The 18,923-nt window shown below is 49.7% G+C and overlaps 1 protein-coding gene across 23 annotated transcripts in view; it reads left to right on the top strand.

Annotated features, from left to right (window-relative positions):
* Positions 1–18,923, top strand: part of Tenm2 (teneurin transmembrane protein 2) — a 1,177,215-nt gene that overhangs the window by 1,084,499 nt on the left and 73,793 nt on the right. For 21 of the 23 annotated variants that reach the window (XM_074057721.1, XM_074057728.1, XM_074057729.1 and 18 more), the window contains one exon: positions 2,026–2,172. The exons of 1 other annotated variant lie outside the window; for it this stretch is intronic. In XM_074057721.1, coding sequence (XP_073913822.1) covers positions 2,026–2,172 — 147 coding nt within the window. Of the gene's footprint in view, positions 1–2,022; positions 2,173–18,923 lie in introns of all 23 variants that reach the window. One more of the 23 variants, XM_074057732.1, reaches the window with a different exon arrangement.

Raw genomic sequence — 18,923 nt, forward strand, 5'->3', positions numbered from 1 at the left:
TCTGAACTGAGGGAGACTTCCCCTCGGAGCACTCTGTCTTGATGGGATCAGGGAGGACGGCCATGGCTCCCCAGACAAGGCCATTGTCACTTCACTGGAAAGGGGAAGTCTGGAAGTATGAACCTGGGCTAGGTGTGGAGACTAGGATGTGTGTGCAGCCCTGGTGCTTCATTTACATGCTGGATTTAGGCCAGGTCAGGCAGTCAAAAGAAACAGGTTCCTGCTACTGGTTTTACCTCTTCAGACAGCTCAGCTTCCTTCCAGAGTCTTCCCTCTCCCAAAAAACTTACCATTGATTACCCTCTTCTCTCAGATCCTAGTCCAGACTACGTTCTGGAAAGGATAAGAAGGAACAAGCACTGGGGGGTGGGGAAGGGGAAAAACAATTTTTAAAGAAGTAAAACTTGTGGTCTGAGGTTGTAGCTCCATGATAGAGTGCTTGCCTAGAATGCGTGAGGCCCTGGGTTCCAACCCCAGCCCCACAAAGAAACAAAAAAGCCTCAAAGAAGTAAAAGTGACCTGCAGCTTCTCACGCCTTGTCCTCAGGATGAGCCCTGCAAATTCTCACCACGGCCACCTGCACACATCAGGGTTGTGAGCATTGTCGTGAGGGGTACTTGAGAGAGGAGAGGAGGAGACACTGGGCCTTTGGAAACCAGAGAAAGAAGTGGGAGAAATGCACACTTTTGATTCACAGGAAGACTTCAAATGAGTTCCTTCCATTGTGACACAGTTCTCATTCCTCCGCCTCGATCCAATCCGGCCTGCACTGTAGGAATGGGAGATGGTGGCAGAGGTAGCGATCACATTTGAGATAGTCAGGGTAGTGACTTACTTCCCGGGAACAATCAAATTAATGGTCATTGGGGTACATTTAAATGAAGTAAGAAACAACCCGACATTGCACAACTCTATAAATTGACTAGAAGTCATTGCACTGTACACTTAAAACAGGTGTATTTTATGGTATGTAGATTATGCCTCAATAAAACTGCTGAAAGAAAGAAAAATGAAAACGTATCTAGGAATTCTTGCCAGCAAGTAGATTTTATGCGCGTGGCCAAAACCCACCAATCCTGAGCTTTTCTCTCTCTGTCATATAAAGGGCGAGACTTCCCTGCCATCCTCTCTTCTCTCCTCGGCTCAGGGGAGCAGTAGCTATTGGTGGGGAATTAGATGGGCTGCTGATTCCATACACCAAAGAGAGGGGAGGAGAAAAGGAAAGAAAGAAAAGAAAGCCACAAAAAATAAGGATTGCCCACAACCATTGCCCCACCCCCATGTTCCGCTAACTTTCCCAAGTTCATGGCACCCCTCACCTACTCCTCCCACAGCCTTCGAATCCAGCAGTAGTTTTCAATGTGCCAAAAACAGGTTGAGTGTTAAGTGGCCAGGCTTTATAAGTACCCCTTAAAGCTAAATTATTACAAGAGTATGAAAATCGCCCAGCAGAACCATCCAGTTCTTAGCCATAAGGCACTCATGAAAATCATACGTAAAAGGCATTTATTTTGTCTCCATCTTGGGTTAGTAGGGAATTTTCCCTCTTCTGCAAAAGGCACTTTATTTTAAAAAAAGAAAGCACAGCAAAAGAGAGAGGGGGAGGAGAGGGAGGGAGGGAGGGGGAAGGGAAGGAAGGAGTAGGGAAGGAGGACAAGGTTTTCACTGAGTAGCATCCATCCTGCGCTACCGGCTGGAAATCACAGGCTAGCTAGTGTGGCTGTCAGCTCAGCACTGGGGCAGTTGTCTGGGATGTGCATTCAACTCCTTACTTTGGCAAGATTGCTCTGCCCCTTGCACCCAGGTCAGTTGTCATTGGGAACTCCCTGCATCTGCGCCCCACTCTGTCTTGCTCCTGCATGTGTGGCCTGCTTCCCCTTAACTCTCTGGACGGCAGGTATGGGCCCCACTGTGAGGCTGGCCCAGTGGCTGCCCTGCAGGCTTGCTCCCCCTTTGCATGGCTCCCCTGCTTCCCTGGCGCGGCCTCACGTCCCTCCCTCTCATGCTCTCCATCTCTCCAAGCAGATGGCTGCCCTGACTTGTGCAACGGTAACGGGAGATGCACCCTGGGTCAGAACAGCTGGCAGTGTGTCTGCCAGACCGGCTGGAGAGGGCCCGGATGCAACGTTGCCATGGAAACGTCCTGTGCTGACAACAAGGATAACGAGGGAGGTGAGCGAGTGTCTTCTAATTCCCAGCCCCTCGGCAGTGGTGTCGCGTACGCTTTCGTCACCATTCGTTTTCCTCCTACGCTACGGTCGAATGTCGTTCTAACATTTCCCTTGAAGCAAATACAGCAGAGAACAGATGGCCCCTATCCAGCAGGGCCTCCTGGAGACCAGGGCTGTAGGCCCTGGGTTTTGGTGCTGGCTTTGGATCCCCAAGTGTCCATCACTGCAGACAGGTGACTGGGTGCCCACACTGCCTTCATGGCACCTGGCCCCGCCAGACCCTTCAGGGCTGGGCTTATACTCAGTGACAAGGGCGTGGGCAGTCGGTGAAGTGTCATAAGCACTGTGTCCCTTCCTCCTGGCAGCCCTTTGAGATGTCAGAGATGTCACTTTGCAGACGAGGGACCAAGGCCTGGAGAGAGTGACGTAACTTTATAAAATTATCACAACCACCAGTCGTAAAACTGAGACCTAACCCCAGCTTTGTATTCACACTGCCCGTTCTAATCTGTGGTCAGCTAACTGCAGCCCATAGACCACATCCAGTTCATGAGCTTACAAAATGGTTTTAATGTCCCTAAGGGTGAGGAGAAAGATATCTGAAGAAGAATTTTGTACTTCCTGACATGGGAAGGTACATGGCATTCAAATTCCAACGTCTGTAAACTTTCCCCAACTTTATTGGTCATGGTTTACCTGTAAAATCTGTACGTGTTTGATGCATGCATCTTAATGAGTTTGGGAATAAGTACACACTCATGAAACCATGGCCACAGTCCAGGCCACACACTGTCCATCTTCTCCTGTGCACGGTTCCCTCTCACCCTGTGATGGGCATTGGCAACTGCTAAGTATGCAGAACAGTGCTGTTGGCTAGAGACGCCGTGTGACATGGAAAATCTGTAAGACTTATGTAGAACAGAGGCTTTGTACGCTGCAACCTACACCTTCCTGTTTACTGGGCTACGTCTGTGTCATTTCTTTATGTTCTGTCCGTATCTCCTTCACCCTCAACCACAGGGCTGAGTGGGGACACAGAGACCACATGGCTGTCAAGGCCTCAAACATTTGCTCTGCAGCCCTGGACAGGGGCAGTTTCTCAACCCCTGTTCCAAACTTCTGAGCTGAGTTTCCTGGGTTTTCTCCCTGATGGACCATTGATTCTGGAGCTTACATTGGCCTACGGGTCACATGATCAACTAGGAATACTGTGTGATGCCCCAGAAACATTAGTGCAGGTGTGTCTGCACCCACAAAATGACATCCTGGTCAGAATTTGCTTGGTGCAGAAACCATATGTCTAATTATTTGATTTCACAACAATAGTTATGATTCTGCTATATGTCAGTCACAGCACACTGGAGTATCAGTGCCCAAGTCTGCCCTCATGGCACTAGGGAGTCAGTTAGACATGCTAGACACTCTATTTTTATTTTAACTCTTCCTCTTACTGGACATTTTACAATTTCCATAATCTATGATTGCATTTTTACCTGCACACAATTTGTAAATTACCCCGGCAGGAGTGTGAAGTCCAAAAAAGTTTATAGACCTGACACAGTATGCAGGGCTCTCTCGTTCATTCATTTTCTCTTCCCTGAAACACAGCCAAAATAGAAGCTGCTTCGATTCATCTTTTAACAAGGTGAAGCAAAACTACAGAAGGCATTCATTTTTTCTAGCGAGTCAGAATCCAGTGACTTTCGCTGGAAAGGTTCAGTTTCTGCTTCTCCTCCCTGGTGATTTCACTGAGCACAGCGATTGCTTACAGATCACCTCTGCTTCCAGAAAGGGGCTGCTCTCCTGGCAGCCTTCCCTGCCCTGGGTGTCAGCAGCTGAAAGCACAGCAAATTGCTGCTAAGGCACACAGCAGAGAGGGGGAGTCCCTGGGACCGTGTCCCCAGTGTGTCCTGCACCATCCACCTCCCTCTCTACCTGCCTTCCCCTGACCCTGGCTTCCACCAGGCAAGATCCAAGTCCCTGCCCATGTGGCAGAGCTCGAAGAGCCCTAGAAGGCTGAAGGGCTATGGACAGGCACAACCCAGGTCCCTCCATGCAGGCAGAGCCCAAGCCACCGAAAGGCAGGGTAGAAAAGCAAATGAGGCAGTGATTATGTTAGAGACGATAATGGCCTTGTTAAGGGAACTATTAAGGCAGCTTCCCAAGGAAGTAATTAACCACCGAGAAGAAAGGCTCCGGTGTTTATAAAAAGTAACTCCCAGTTAATTCTGAGTTGCTTGTGTCAGGTGAGCAAGGTAGACGCTGTTCTCTCTCACCTGGCATAAGCAATTCATGATTCACTGGCTTCTTTTTTTGGAGGAGATCCCTGGGTGTGTTCCCTGCGAGGCTTGCTAAGCACTTGGCTGTTTGTTGATGAATATTAAAGCTGTTCTCATCTGCCCCAGATTCAGGTCTGCAGTCCACTCATTAAATCACTGTTTTTGTGGTGGCCATTGCCCCCATCTCTGCCCTGCTTTGGGAGTTCTTGGGAAGGGCTATGTGGGGTTAGAAACCTGGCACTGGGTCCAGGAGGCATCCAGGCCTGTGAGTGTAGGCCTGGGGGTGGCTGCAGTGGACACGGTTCTTAGAGGTTTCATGAGTGGGGCACACAGCAGAGCGTGCTTCCAACGTGCGCTGGAAAAGGCGAGTCGCTCTCCCACCTAGACGTGTTCTAGTTTACAAGAAAAAATCCTTAGTAGGAATTTCTTCTTCTCTGATGGTGTTAGGGATGGAACCTGGAGTCTCATATGTGCTAGGTTCTATAGCCCCGGACCCTGGAAGGGAGGGAGGGAGGAAGGAAGGAAGGAAGGAAGGAGAGAGGACGGGAAAGGAAGTTCTCTATTTAAAGTGATATTTTTAAAAAACTGAGCATTTCTGCTGGGTATTGAGGGGGCGGAGAGGGAGGGGGTGGAGTGGGTGGTAAGGGAGGGGGTGGGGGCAGGGGGGAGAAATGAACCAAGCCTTGTATGCACATATGAATAATAAAAGAAAAATGAAAAAAAAAACAAAACTGAGCTAGACCGATATAAATACAGAGAGAGATCTGTGAAGTCCTAACAGCCTTCTTCGGCCTGGGTTAAATTTAAGCCTGGTCCTTTCTGGCTACTAGCCATTGTACGAGTTTAGCTTACAGCAGGGTATCATTAAACACAGCCAGCTGAACCCTACCCCCGCCACCAGTTTCTGAATTCATAGATCTATAGCAGAGTACAAGAACTCAAATTTCTAGTAAGTTTCCAGGTGACATGGATATAGATATTCTTTGAGAACTGTTGTCATAAGACATCTATTATCTGTAATGAATTAATTTCTCTCCTGTGCCTCAAGAATGGGACTGGGTAAAATACCTTCTTCAGGAGAACTGAGAAAAATTTTCGCTCGAATGTTTGCTGTATTCTGTGATATTTCAATGAGAAGCCCTGCTGGGAAAAGCTGCTTTAGGATGTCCCCATGACAACAATTTGTCCCTCTGACTAATTCTCATCACTCTCAGAGTCTCCTAACTTCCCAGCTGTGTGTCACTCACATAACCTTGGGAAGCAATGGCCAGTTCAGAGGACAGGCTTCCCCTGTCATCGTCCCTGCAAAGTATAGACGGCTCAGACAGTCAAGCCAGCCAGAGACTGTCTTTTTAATAGTGAGAGGTTTTCACTTGAACTGCTCACCCCAATTTGAAAAAGAAAGAGACGGAAAGAAATATTTTTGCTTACAGAAGACAAACACTAGCTCATTAAAGTCTGAGACTGCACACAACATGTGTGCCGAGTGACAGGCTCATAATATTTAATTATCACTGCCAAGGCAGAGGTGCGAGGAGCAGTGCGTCACAGCCAAGGGTAGGAGAGAGGGCGCAGATTTCCTCTGCAAGTGGGAACCAAGGTGAGAAGGCATCGTTAGACCCGTCTGGCCTAGGAAGACGGTCCTCAAGCTGTCCTGGGCCCCAGTGCCACCAGGACTTAGAGACAGACTCCCACCCCTCTCTGCTCACAGGCCAGCTCCATCATTTCAAACCAGCATTGGAGGCTGACTGAGGCTCTTTGGTTCCCATCAGATGCTCTGTCCAGTGGGTGCACAGGGTGACAGGGCAGACCAGGGACTGCAAGGTTGTACTCAGCAGCCAGCAGGTGGAGGGGCAGGAGGAAGCCCTTCCTTAGGCTGAACTCACCCACTGTCACCTGGCATCACTGCCCCCCGTCTTTGCCTCTGTTTCATTGAAAGACCTTCTGCTCCTTCTCCTTCACTTCCATGATCTCTGAAGAGGTCACACTGTGATACCATAATGGTGCAAGTCACATACACAGCCTGTGTGGCCCAGCTCTGCTCTGCAAGTCTCATGACTTCTCGAGGTCTCAGTCTTCTTATCTGTCAAATAGGTATGACCATGTCAAGTCTGTGAGCTGGGTGATGTTTAAGTGAGCCCGTGCATGTTGGGTAGATGCCTGGCTCCTAGAATGTGCTCACCAGTTGACTGCAGCTAACACAGACGTTTTTCTTATTAATATTATTTTCTGGAATGGCGTCACTCTACATAGATGGAGTACAACCAATAATTTTCCCAGTGTGTATAACCACGAAGGTTCTGACTTTACGTTTAGTGCACTTTATTGCCGTGACACTCCATGGACAGGGTTAAAGTCAGATTTCTAGGTCCCCACCTTGTGAGAGACTCCTTTAAGTTAGGTATGCCGTCGTCCAGCAGTCTGCTTTCTTACCAAACACCCCACAGAGTCTGATACAAGTGCTTTGCACCCCACAGTGTGAGGAAAATTTGTCTACGTGGTAGTCCTCTGGGTGGAGTGACCCAGCCTGATGCCACAGGGCCTATGCCCTAAACCTCTACCCCTAGAATTCCCAGAATACAAGAGCAGTGAAGTGAGGAGATGGGAATTTTATTTCAAGAAGAAACAAATAATTGAAAAAAACACAAATACAGTTTCATGTTTACTTTCTGAAAAGATAACTTTAGTATAGGAGTGCTATTCTAGTGCTAGTTGAAAAGGTAAATGAGGTTCGTTTCAAAATTTAAAAAGCTTTAACTCTGTCATTAGGTGGCAAATTCATTTAGCCAGCCCTCCACCCATCACCCATCCATCCACCCACCCACCTGATCATCCATTAGCTTATCCACTCGTGGCTTAACAAACGCTCATGAGGGGCTACTAAACACTCAGCACTAGCAATTGGCCTTTGGAATACTAAGACAACACAACGTCTGCAAAGAGCTCACTCTCCGTCTGAAAAGGTAGTATGTAAATCACACTGCTGCTGTTATTTTTACACCCCAAAGTGTGAGGGGTGACAGGCATGGAGTTCAGCAGGAGCAAAGAGAAGGGGCTGTGGGGTTGACACAAGGCAACAGAAAGCTCAAGGCCCAACATTTTCAGCCTGTCCATCCCCAGGGGAGTCCTCGGGGCTGATACAAGTCAGCTCTGGCTGTCGCTCTTCCCACCCTAAATTAAGACCCCACTCTGGCTCCCCTTCAGAACAGAGTTGCTCAGCCCAACTCCAGCAGCAGGGCTGTATTCCTTGGCTTGCTCCAAAGGAGGCTGCCTTGTGTCAGGAGTGGGGATGTTGACCTAGGCCGTGAGCACTCCAGAGCCCAGCGCACTCTAGCCAGGCCTAAATGAGGATGAAAGCCACTCTTTACCCAGTGCCTCCCCCTTGCTTTCTATCCCCTCACCATCCAAATTGATTTGACAAGATTGGGGATGCAATCGGGCATTTATCTCACTTATTAATTAATAACTCACCTTGTCTATGCATTTAGCAGAGCCAAGCTAGAGACCTGAGGAGGAACTCAGAAAGATATGGTTCTCAGGCCCAAGGAGTCCAGTTTTTTCCTCCAATGAGAAAGCAAGCTTGGTGAACCTATCAGGATGCTTTGATTTACACATGCAAATCATGTTGGTGGATTGGTTGGATGGATGGGAGACAGCTAAAAGTACAACATTGCTCTAGTAATTGGGTTGGGTGAGGATTCCCCTTGAAGTTCAAAGCCATTTAGCCATTGTAGCTAGATCCCTAAACAGAGTCCCTGGTCCTCTCCCAGGGAGAAAAGCAATGTGTGTCGTGCTTAGGAGGAGAACTTGGCCTTCAGGCCACCACCACTTGGCCAAGCACTGTCTCCCTTTTTTGTGAGGAAGCAGAACTAGCCCCAGCTGAGACCCTGGAAACCACATGGCAGGAATAGGGCTTTGAGATTATTCTGGCCTCAATAAAAATGAGGTTTCCGGCCACACAGGCATGGATGGGTGAATCGTCTATTAGGAAACCAGTGGTTGGGGCTCAGATTTCTTTTAGTCTACTGAGGCTTTTTTTAAAGACAGAATCCATTCTTTGTTGCCTATAAAAATCATCAGCAAGAGATCATTAGAGAGCTTATGCACGTCACGGACTGTGCTGGGCTTTCTATGGGGACAACAGGTGTGGCCTCCCGATGGGCCTGTCTGCTGCTGTTCTGGCCGCGTGGTCCTTGGTCCTTCACCAGCATCTGGAAAGATGGTTCTAGATTGTAAATCAGATCCTCCATGCCCTTGAAGGCTGTCATGTGGTCAGAGTCAAATTCATATTTCACTGTGGCCTAGACGGCCCACTCTGTGTGCCTTCTCTCTGCCCAGTCCTCACCACGCTCCTCAGAAGCTCTGCTTCCCCTAGGTTCAGCCCAGGTACCATGCACCAGGGACTCCTTCACAAAGTCACACAAATGCCCCCTGCCCAGGAGAGCTGTGCTGACCCTGTACTGTAACCCTCTCTTTCGTCACCCTTTGATGCTTCCTTAATATTAATGTCACACTTCCAAATTGTCCTGTATAGATCTTTCTAGCATGTTATCTATTTCTTCAGACTAGAAGTTCTGTGAGTCTATTTCATCATATTGCAGCGATTCCTAGGTATCCATGGGGGATAGTGTACAGGACCTCCATGGTTAGCAAAATGGTAAAGTCCCTTACATAAAGGAGCACGGTATTTGCATGTAGCCTGCACATATACCTGTACAGGGTCAGTCATCTCTAGATTAGCAGTATCCATTGCAAAGGATTGGCTATGTAAGTAGTTACTATTCTTCATTGTCTGGGAAATAACAAGAAGAAAGTACTCTTTACATATTCACTAGAGATAAAATTATTTTTCCAAATAATTTTGATCCATGGGTGGTTGTACCCAAGAACATGGACCCTGAGGACAGGGAGGGGTTTCTGTATTTGCATCTTACAAATAAAGGTATGGAGACTCAAGAAAGGAAGATTGAGAATGGCCTTTTGGTCATCCCATAATACACCCAGACTTTCTTCTTTAAAGCCATTGTCTCATTGCTTCTAAAACACTAATAATATGTGACTGTATTTCTGGAGAGGTTTCATATAGGTAAAGAACTTGTATTGCTAGAGAAAGATCTCAGGGAAAAAAAAAATCACTTCCAAGAGAAAGTAAAACTTTCCCACTGAAAATTTTTTCCTAGGAAATGTATTTGACCATGAATTTGCTTTAAAAAATAGAAAAGGTGCTTAGAGTTCAAGAGTTTACCCAACACAGCACCTTCAGTCTTCGCTAATCAAGTCTTTAGTACTTTAAATAGTTATTAAGCATCTCTTTGGGGATTATATTTTTCCCCTGATTAGATGACAAATCTAATACTCGTTATAAAATTGTGATGAAAATGCATACTCTGAAAAAAATTAATCATTCAAATCACTACAGATTTATTTTAAGGAATTAACGGATTAAAACACAGATTTAACGGGTGGCCAAGAGGTAACATTTATATCATTATCTTGGCTCCCTGTGTCTCTGCCTTGGCTAGAGTCTCTGCCCGGATTGCAGCTTTCTGTGACCAGTGTTTGAAGACAAGTTCTAGGCCCTCTTGCCTCTACAATTGGCTCTGTGACTCCACAATCCAGGTCCAACACTGTGGTTCTGTACCAGGGGCAATATTGCTCTCAAAGAAACTTTCAGTCACATCTGGAAGCAGCTCAGAAGTCATGACAGACGGGAAGGGCTGCTGGTGTCCTGTGGGTAGAAGCCAAGGTGGCTGTCACAATGGGAGAAGTGCCTGTGATGAGGAATAACCAGGCCCAACTTGTCCACATGCCAAGGCTGGGGACTCCACCGCACATATTCACATCCCAGGGACACAGCTGGCTGAGAAATCCAGAACAAGGAGTATCCTTTGGCCTGATGTCACAAGGGCTGAGGCCTTGCCCACCACAAGGGGCCAGGCTTGTGCTAAGACCTTACCCACATCGCTCCAGAAGCCTGATGGTGCTCACAGGAGCCCTGAGAGCCAGAAGAGGAAGTGAGGCCTCCAAGTTCCCCCAGCCAGAATGCAGCCCAGCCTGGGTCCAGAGCCCAGGTCAAGAGCCCAGCTGGGCCCCTCCCAGCACCTGAGTTGTGCCCAGGATCAGAGCGAGCCAGACCGGGAGGGCTTGAACCTCAGCCTCTCAGAAACAAAATTTCTGCAGCGTGCTGAAAAATACCATCGGCGTTAGCTCCCCCCCAGCAAGTTCTGGATTTGGAAAGCACTTTTTGCCACAAAGTGCTTATGCACTGGAATGCCAGGGGGCGAGCAGCGGCAAGAGGCACATTTGGACTTTAAATAGCAAGGCGTTCTCAGCAGCACAGCAAGAGCAGCTGTCCAAGGCCTGTGCTCTTTTCTTTGGTTTTCCATCTTCTCAGCCAAGAGCTCTGGGGGACTGGAGAGCGGCCAAAACTATGTGGCCAAATGCAAATCCAAAGAAAAGCGCACGATCCCCCAGCCCTCCATGCAGTGCCTCCCGTCCTGCCCACTCGCCACAAAGACCAAACCTGTCCAGGGCAGCTTTGTCCCTTTACCTGTCCTCACAGTGTGTCATCATTAGTCTGCCCCCCAACCCAGTGTCCTAGGAGTCTGTGGCCACCACACTGTGGGTTACCACCTCTGATGTACAGGAATCGTGGAATGGTTTCCTTTATGGACATCTGGGAATGTCAGGAGCAAAAAGACGGAAAAACAAAGTGCTAGAGTGCTTGCCTAGCAAGTGCAAGGTCCTGAGTTCAAAACCCCAGTACCAACAAAAAATTAAAAAGCAAAATTCTGCTGAGTGTAGTAGTACTTGTCTGTAATCCCAGCAGTCAGGAAGCTAAGACAGGACGGTTGTGAGTTCAAGGCCAGCTGGAACTACATAATGAGACCCTGTCTCAAAATTAATTAATTAATTGATTAATTATTAATATGAATTCCCCAGTACCTCTAAGTCCAGAGAAGCAAAGTTATTTTTTTCAAGGCCAAATAGTAACCTGGAGCCCTAGATTTCTGGCTCAAAATGTCACAAGCTTTTCCTCCTACTCAGGGGCCACCAAAAGGACCCAGTGATCTCAGGATCGGCCATTACTGCTTTGAGCCAAGGTCCATTTCAGACCCCAGACGCGGGCGTCTGGACCCAGGGTGAGTGGAGGCGCTCAGCACACCTTCAGCTTTGCCTCAGGCCCCTTGCTCACCTCAGATGCATTCAGCCACTTGTCCACAAGGCTAGGATAGCCAATGCCTTCCCCTAGCCGCACACTCTAGGACAGAATGCCCCAAATTCCCTTATGCACTCACCAAACACGAGGGAGCCCTGCTCTCTGTGGAGGCACAAGAATAGAAGACATAAGACATAGGCTCCACCTGCAAAGAGGTCACATGCTGGGGGGAGGCAAATAGCCATTAAGCTGGTCACTGTGAAGCAGTGTGTTAGGGTTCATGGCCACCCAGGAGAAGGGTATCAGAGACTTCTAACAAAGCTTGAATTGCAAAAGGGACTTAGGTAAGGAAGGAGGGAAAAGCATTGTGGGTGAGGGAACAGCAAGGACAAAGGCTCAGAGGCAGGAAACAGTTTCTGGTGCTGCATGCTGAGCAGGTCACCAGGTGTCTGCATCTTTGCTTTGCTTCCTTCCACATAGCACCTTGCTTTCCCAAACCTCAGCCCTACCCTTCCGCAGTCAGAAGCAGATGTATCTGCTTGGCTTTTTCCTAAACATGGACACACTCTTGTCTGTGTTTGTTTCACCACGGAAGGGAGGGCTAAAGAGATGCTGGGGTAGCATCCCAGCTCCTCCACTCATGGTGTGGGCAGCAGAAGTCACTCTGTGCCTTGGAGCCTCAGTGTTGTCCTCTGCTAAGTGGGGCGAGTCTGGCTCTGACCTCCTAGGGTTCTGTGAGGCGGGATGAGTGACCTCACGTGAAACAGTACAGTGCTCCCGTGTGGAGCCAGGGTCCTCCGAGTCACCCAGAAGGCTGCATGACCAGATCTGTGGCCCCTAGAGTTTGGGGTTCAAGCTAGAATAGGTCTGGTGTACACCCCAAGAATGTGTGTCTTTAACAAGTGCCCGGATAGTGCTGACACTCTGAGGGCTGCTGGCGTGTCATCTCAAAGAGAAGTCAAGTGCTGGCAGAGACAGCCCCGGCCACCTCGTGGGGAGAGACAGGCCGTGCAATTCTGCATCCTAAGGTCATGGCAGTTCCACTGGCACGTGGACCCTGGGGACATCCCTGAGCTCCCTGAGGTCCTATCACCTAAGCTGGAGGGCAAGGTGGCTCCAACTTCCTCTTTCAGGAGGGCTGGATTAGAAGGCAGCTGAAAGCAAAGCATGCTAGAAAGGAGCTGGCCCTGTCCCTTGCCCATGCCACCCTGCAGTTTGGACCACGCACGTCTGTAGGACGGTGCTCACCTGGACCAGCAGGTGATACTGGGGTGCACCAGCTTTGGAGTCAGGCAGACCGACCTGGAGTAAACCCTGGCTCTGAGTTTTACAAGCTGCATGTCCTGAAGAAAAGACACTAACATAGCTGAGCCTCAGTTTCCAAATCTGTAAACCCAGAGCCATAACACAAACCTTGTAAGCCTCTTATGTGGCCTAACCAGAGAGCACACAGAAGCACTTTATTTAAATGGCAGTCCCAAGTATTACTATCTCCCAGTGTGCTGGAACTTCAGGCACCCTGACAGACATCGCTGCCCTTAGTCAAAAGTTCATCACAGTAAATGAGGTGCACATTTTACGGTCAGGGACCCATGTCTCACTCATTGCCGTAATCCACTACCCCCTCTTCTGACCCCCACCAGCTCTAGGAGGAGCCATATTTCCTCAGAGGTCACCCCACCCCCTGGGGCTCGTTGACAGGTTCTCTTTACCTTGCATGGGGCTCCAGAATCTTTGGATAAGTTGCCAACTATAGAGGCTGTCATTATCCAGCAAAGAAACAGACTGGCTTGCCCAAAGTCACCACTACAGGAGCTGAGACTGGAACTCAGTCTCCCCACCCCCCCAGATTCTCCACGTCTTGTTCATTCTCCTTTCAGACCCTGTTTCTGAAAGTTGGTGTCTATCACATTTGCCAGGAGGTCCAAAGGGCTCAGGCAGGCGACAGGGAATCCACAGAGACGACAGATGCAGGGAAGGGAAGCCACGGTCACCAGAGCAAGCTGTTCCTGCTCTGATATTTGCCGTGTTCATTCCTAGAACACGTGGCTCGGCAGGAGCAGACCTAGGGAGACAATTCCAATCCACCGGGGACTGTCACCCAAAGTCTTGGCCCTTCAATGAGTAACACTGATGTATCACTTCCCAGCTAGCACACTGCTGGCCAGGGTGGCTGTACCCTGGGCCTTGGCGGGCTGTCTATGTTTGATGGCATTGGGTGATTCCTGGCCTGGCCTCTCCTTTCCTCACCGCCGATCTCAGGAGTGTGGTTCGCTAGGGTCTTTCCACGCCATCACCTCTTCCAGCATCACCCCCGCCAACTTCATTGACCTGGTGACTGGTCTTCCAACTTGGGGCCCATCCCCAGAGAGCAGTGAGAGAACCCCTTGACAGTCAACTCGTATCGCACACTTGTTCAAAGCTCCCCAAAACACTGCATCTCCTGTAGCGTGGTAGCCAGGCTGATATGGCTTCTGCTGTCCCGCACAGGAGAACCACTGCTACCATTCTGGTCTCATTTCCTCCCTCCCTGCCCCTTGCTCTGCCCACACGTGCCTGGGAATTCACATGTACTGCCCCCTTCCCAGAGGGCTGTTTCCCCAGATGCTTCCAGAACTCGTGTCCGTATTTCATTTAGGGTTTCTTCCCAGAAGCCCTCCATGCCCACCCTCCCCCCCGAAGTGGCCAATCCTGCCCTCTGCCAGCTGCACTTATTTCCCTGGCCTCATTCAAGTCATGCTCGCCTCCCCACCCCCACCCCAGTCTAGCAAGCCTTCCTCTGTTCATGGTCTGCTTCCTCCAGAGCCCAGGTCCACGACCACAGGGTCCTTGTCTGTGTTGGTCAAGTCATTGTTCCATGAGCCAAGTGAACACACGCTTTCGTGAGAAGGGTTTGAGATAGGAAACAGTTGTCTTTTATGGGGTAGATTGCTGGGGGATGATTAAATCTCATTTTAGTATTTAAAAGACTTTAAACAATGACACCTGAGTCACTATGTACCACTGAAACCATTTTACTGATACCAAAAAAATGCAAAACTGAGATTCTGTTTCTTTGATCGCTCCCCCAACCCGCACCACCCGTGCGATGACTTCCTATGGTGTAGGCATGGGAGTCCAGACTCCTTCTTTAAAGCCAGGGAAAAGGCAGAGGCTACTGAGGATGGTCTTGACCCCGCTCCCCACAGAACAGCCTACCTGGTGGAGTGTGGGCTACTGGGGAGAGGTAGCAAGTCCAAGGCTGGGCCCGCTGAGTCAAGTACCTTCCTCTCTTTAGGACTAGGTTTCTCCACCTGCCAAGAGTGGTCAGCATGCACTAAGCACTTTTGCATGAGGCTTCTTTAATCGTTTGAAAAGCTCTATTAAGGTGGTGTGATTATTATTTCCATTCTACAGGTGAAGAAACTGAGGCTCAGAGAAGTAAAGCAACTAACCCTAGGACACACAGCCAGCGTGTTGAACCCAAGTCATCTGCCCCTAGATCATGTGCTCATAATTGCCAATACAATTTTGGCTCCAAGTACCTACAACCCCCCGAGGAGCTGGGAAGAGTAGATGAGCAAATGTCGCTGGGTGCGAGGCCCTGAGCCTGGAGCACAGCAATGCTATCTTTAGGAAGGACATAGTTTAGGAATTAGAGCTTCTAATGTCCCCAAATGAGCTAAAAGCATGCACGAAAGCTGAGTCTCTCCCCTTCCTGCATCCAGCAGCCTCAGGGTGCCTCTTTTTGCCACAAGAAGAAAGGCAGCGTGCCCGCTATAACTTCTCCAGCTCTGGGACCCTTCCTGACCCCCCTTCCCCTAGACAAGTTCTCCCCTCAGGCGGAAAGAGCTGTTCTGGCTTGTTGCTCTGCGGTGTTGGCGGTGACAGCCCCTTTTCTTTCTGCAGGGCCCAGCAGGTCACTGTCTGGCACCCCACCAGGCTGCCACCCCCTGCCAGGCCGGACTCACTGGCCATCGGCTTGGTTCTGTCTGACCTGTCAGCGGGCTCCGTGACACAAAGGATGATGGGGAGCAGGGGAGGGGATGAGCGGCTGTGGGAGGCCAGAGGCAGCAGGCAGAGGCCAAGCACAGGGGGACTGTGGAGGCTGGGATCAGAGGCCCCTGCTCTCTGTGGCTACTGGGTTTTGTAATGGTAGAGAGAGGAGACAGCAGCCAGGAAAAAATCCCCCAGGAGCAGAAAACTGGCTGCGAGCTGACAAGAGTGAGTCTGCACCAGAGACCTGTCAGGCTGTCCAAGGTGGGGGGGTGACCACTGTTCCCTGAGGCAGTTTTTGGGTTGAGGGAGGGGGTGAGGCAGCAGAGAAAGGGTGGGAAGGCATGAGAGACAGAGAAAAACAACTAGAAACTGAAGATGTTTTCTGAAGACCCAAGTAAGTCCTAGGCACTCTGAAGGTCCCTGATGTGACTGTGACCACTCACAGCCTCCTACAAAGATTCAAGGGAGGGGTCAAGGGACAGTAGAGGTAGACACTCCTCACTTCACATCACTTGCTTGTTTTGTGGCCTCTCAAGACACCCCTCCTGTCCCTGAGCCTGAGTGTCTCCATCTGCAGAATGGAGACCCTAGAACCACTCCCAGGGCGCTGTGGCAGCGGGGTCAGGGATGCACAAGGTGAGAGGCAGAGACTTGAGTGGCTGGTCAAGTCATCCCCATTGTCACCCACCAGCCAGAAGTAAGCTGGATGTGGCTAAGAGCCGGGGTGGGAGGTAGACTAAAGCATTCTGCACCCCAGTGTTTCAAACATGACGTCAGCCTGCAGTGTGCATCCAAGTCTCCAATCTTCAGCTCCACGTAGTCCTGCCTTAGATGGAAAGGTGGTCATACTGGATAGCACAAGAGCTCCTGTGGGGGACACTTGGAGGGTTGAACACAGCCTCACATGACAGCACCACATAGGGCTTGGCTTCGGAGAGCAGCAAACTGGATTCAAACCCAACCCCACTGCTCAGAAGTGTGTGGTTTTGGACAAGTTATTTTATCTCCTTCCAGTCTCCATCTGTAAGTGACGGTGCTCATGATGCCTGAGACACTGGGGGCGATTTGTAAGAGATGTGTGTGAACCTCCTCACATGGCATCTTCACCTAGGAAACCCATGAGTGCCAGCCCTTAGCTCGTCTTAGACCTGGCTCCCTGAAAAGCCTCATTGTCCTACAACCCCAGGCTGGGGTCCTCATTCTAGCACAGGGTCCCCACGCTGGAATGCATGCCTTTGCTTGGACGGGAGCTGGTGTCCAGGTAGTGGTGATGTGGCTTGTGTTGGGTCTGCTCACTGACAGCCTGCATCTTATGCAAAGGCAATCAAAGATGGGGCTATCACTTGTGACGGTGGAGTAGAGGTTTGGCTGGTCCTTCAAGGAGCCTCCCAGCCCATAGCTCTGTGTTATCATGAAGCGTGCCCAAGGTGTGTGACACTGGACACAATTGCAGAGACATGCTCTGAGCCATGAGGGGTCAGGAAATACCACATGTTCCATTGTAGGATTAAAGAGTAACAATGCATATTTACACACCAAAGGCTCTGAGAAGTCCCGGTGTAAAGAAACCATCTTCAGTCGTTTAACGGATGTCTCCCTCATTGGATGTGATCACCTCTATTTCTGCCTGTCAGAGAACCCCTATTAACATCCAGAAGGAGATCTGGTTTCAAGAAGGTCAGATGCATTGCTGTGGATTTGTGAAGGGTGTTTGCAGTAATTCAGAGCAGGATCTCTTGAGCTTTAATGAGCAAGTGAATCATCTAGAAATCTTTAAAATGCAGATCCCAGGTCTCTGTCTCAGGAATTCAGTAAGGCCTGGTTAACAGCAGGAATCGAGCATTGGTGTCACTCCAGAGCAGGAGACAGGGAGGCTAGATTAGGTTCTGGCTACTGGGAATTCTGTGCTCGAGGACAGCAGTGTCCCCGTCTCCCGGGAGCCTGTCAGTAATGTCGCCTCTCAATTTGCTCCCCTACATTTCAACTCCACATTTAAAATGTAGACTCTTCATTTCAACAAGATCCAGACTAATTCTGCAGCTGGTTGGAATTTAAGATGCATTGGGGTAAAAGGTTTCTGTTGATGATATTTCTGTTTATTTTGGTCTGTTTGTTTGGTTTTTGTTGAAAACCACTCCACAATTACAATTCCCAGTGGCTTCAAAGTGCAGCCAGAGTCACAGGAAAGAAAGGTCCGACGAGACCCTGGATCTCGCCCCTGCCTTTGGGACTAGAGCCTTGGTTCGCCTCCACGGGCCCTGCTCTCTTTCCTGATGAACAGGAAGCCATCAAGGCCCCTGCAGTGGGGCCTCCACTCTGCCAATCTCTGGTCAAACATGACTGGTCTTCCATCACTAAGTCATAAGAAAAGCCCACGGTGCTTTGAGCAAGGTTCTCTGGCCTTGGAACTGGCAAGAAGCGAGAGGCAAAGGTCCAGCCGGCTTCCAGGACTGCGGATCCAGAGCTCTGTCTTGCCATGTTTCAGATTGGCCGTGCTCCATTGGGGGAGAGCGGGGCGCCTGAGGCACGACATTCCATCAGGCAGCCAGGGTTTTAATGGCAGGTGAAACCTTCCAAATGAGCCCCTGTCAGCCAACCTATTGCTCCCGAAGGCTGGCAATACAGGAGACCTCGGAGAGGCAATGAAGAAGTAATCTCATATTGCCGAGTTAAATCAAGTCAGCCTTGCCTGTGCCTTCACTTCTTAGTGACATCAAGTCAGAGGACTTTCCATTATGCGTCACTTCTAACTTGTCGGAGGCATAGGCCAAATGCAAATGGAGAAATGCCCTTCTCAGTGGAGGGCACGAAGTATCATCGAGTGTCACGCTGTCCCAGTCTTCAGTGCTGGGCGTTCACCATCCTGCAGCATCTCTGGACCCTTCCAGGCTGTAGGTGACATTCAGTCCATTCCATAGATTGGAAAACTGAGCCTTGGGGTTTCACTCATCAGCCCAGGGTTGCAGAACTGATGAGTCATAGACCAGCTTTTAAAACTAGAACGTTCTGATTCTGTCAAGTTCATGTTCCTTTGATATTTTTCCAACTGGGCAAAGAGGCTAGTGCCACCATGGGCAAGTCAGGCAGGGGCCAAGCTCTGCGCTGCACTTTAGAGCGGCTTCCTTGCGAGTGTTCAAGCGATCCTCCAGTGGCCAAGGCCAGCAGTGCAAATGGAGAAGAGCACTCCAGTCCAGATGAGGACCTGCATGAGCCCTGACCCTGACCCTGACCTCAACCCCATGCATGTGAAGTCAGCAAGGTGCCTAGAGTTATTTGGAAACTTGCAACTCCAGTATATCCTAGGACCCAGTGACCAATCCCAGCTCCAGAGAGCAG

The sequence above is a fragment of the Castor canadensis genome, chromosome 16 (assembly GCF_047511655.1).
Source record: "Castor canadensis chromosome 16, mCasCan1.hap1v2, whole genome shotgun sequence".
Taxonomy (NCBI): Eukaryota; Metazoa; Chordata; class Mammalia; order Rodentia; family Castoridae; genus Castor; species Castor canadensis.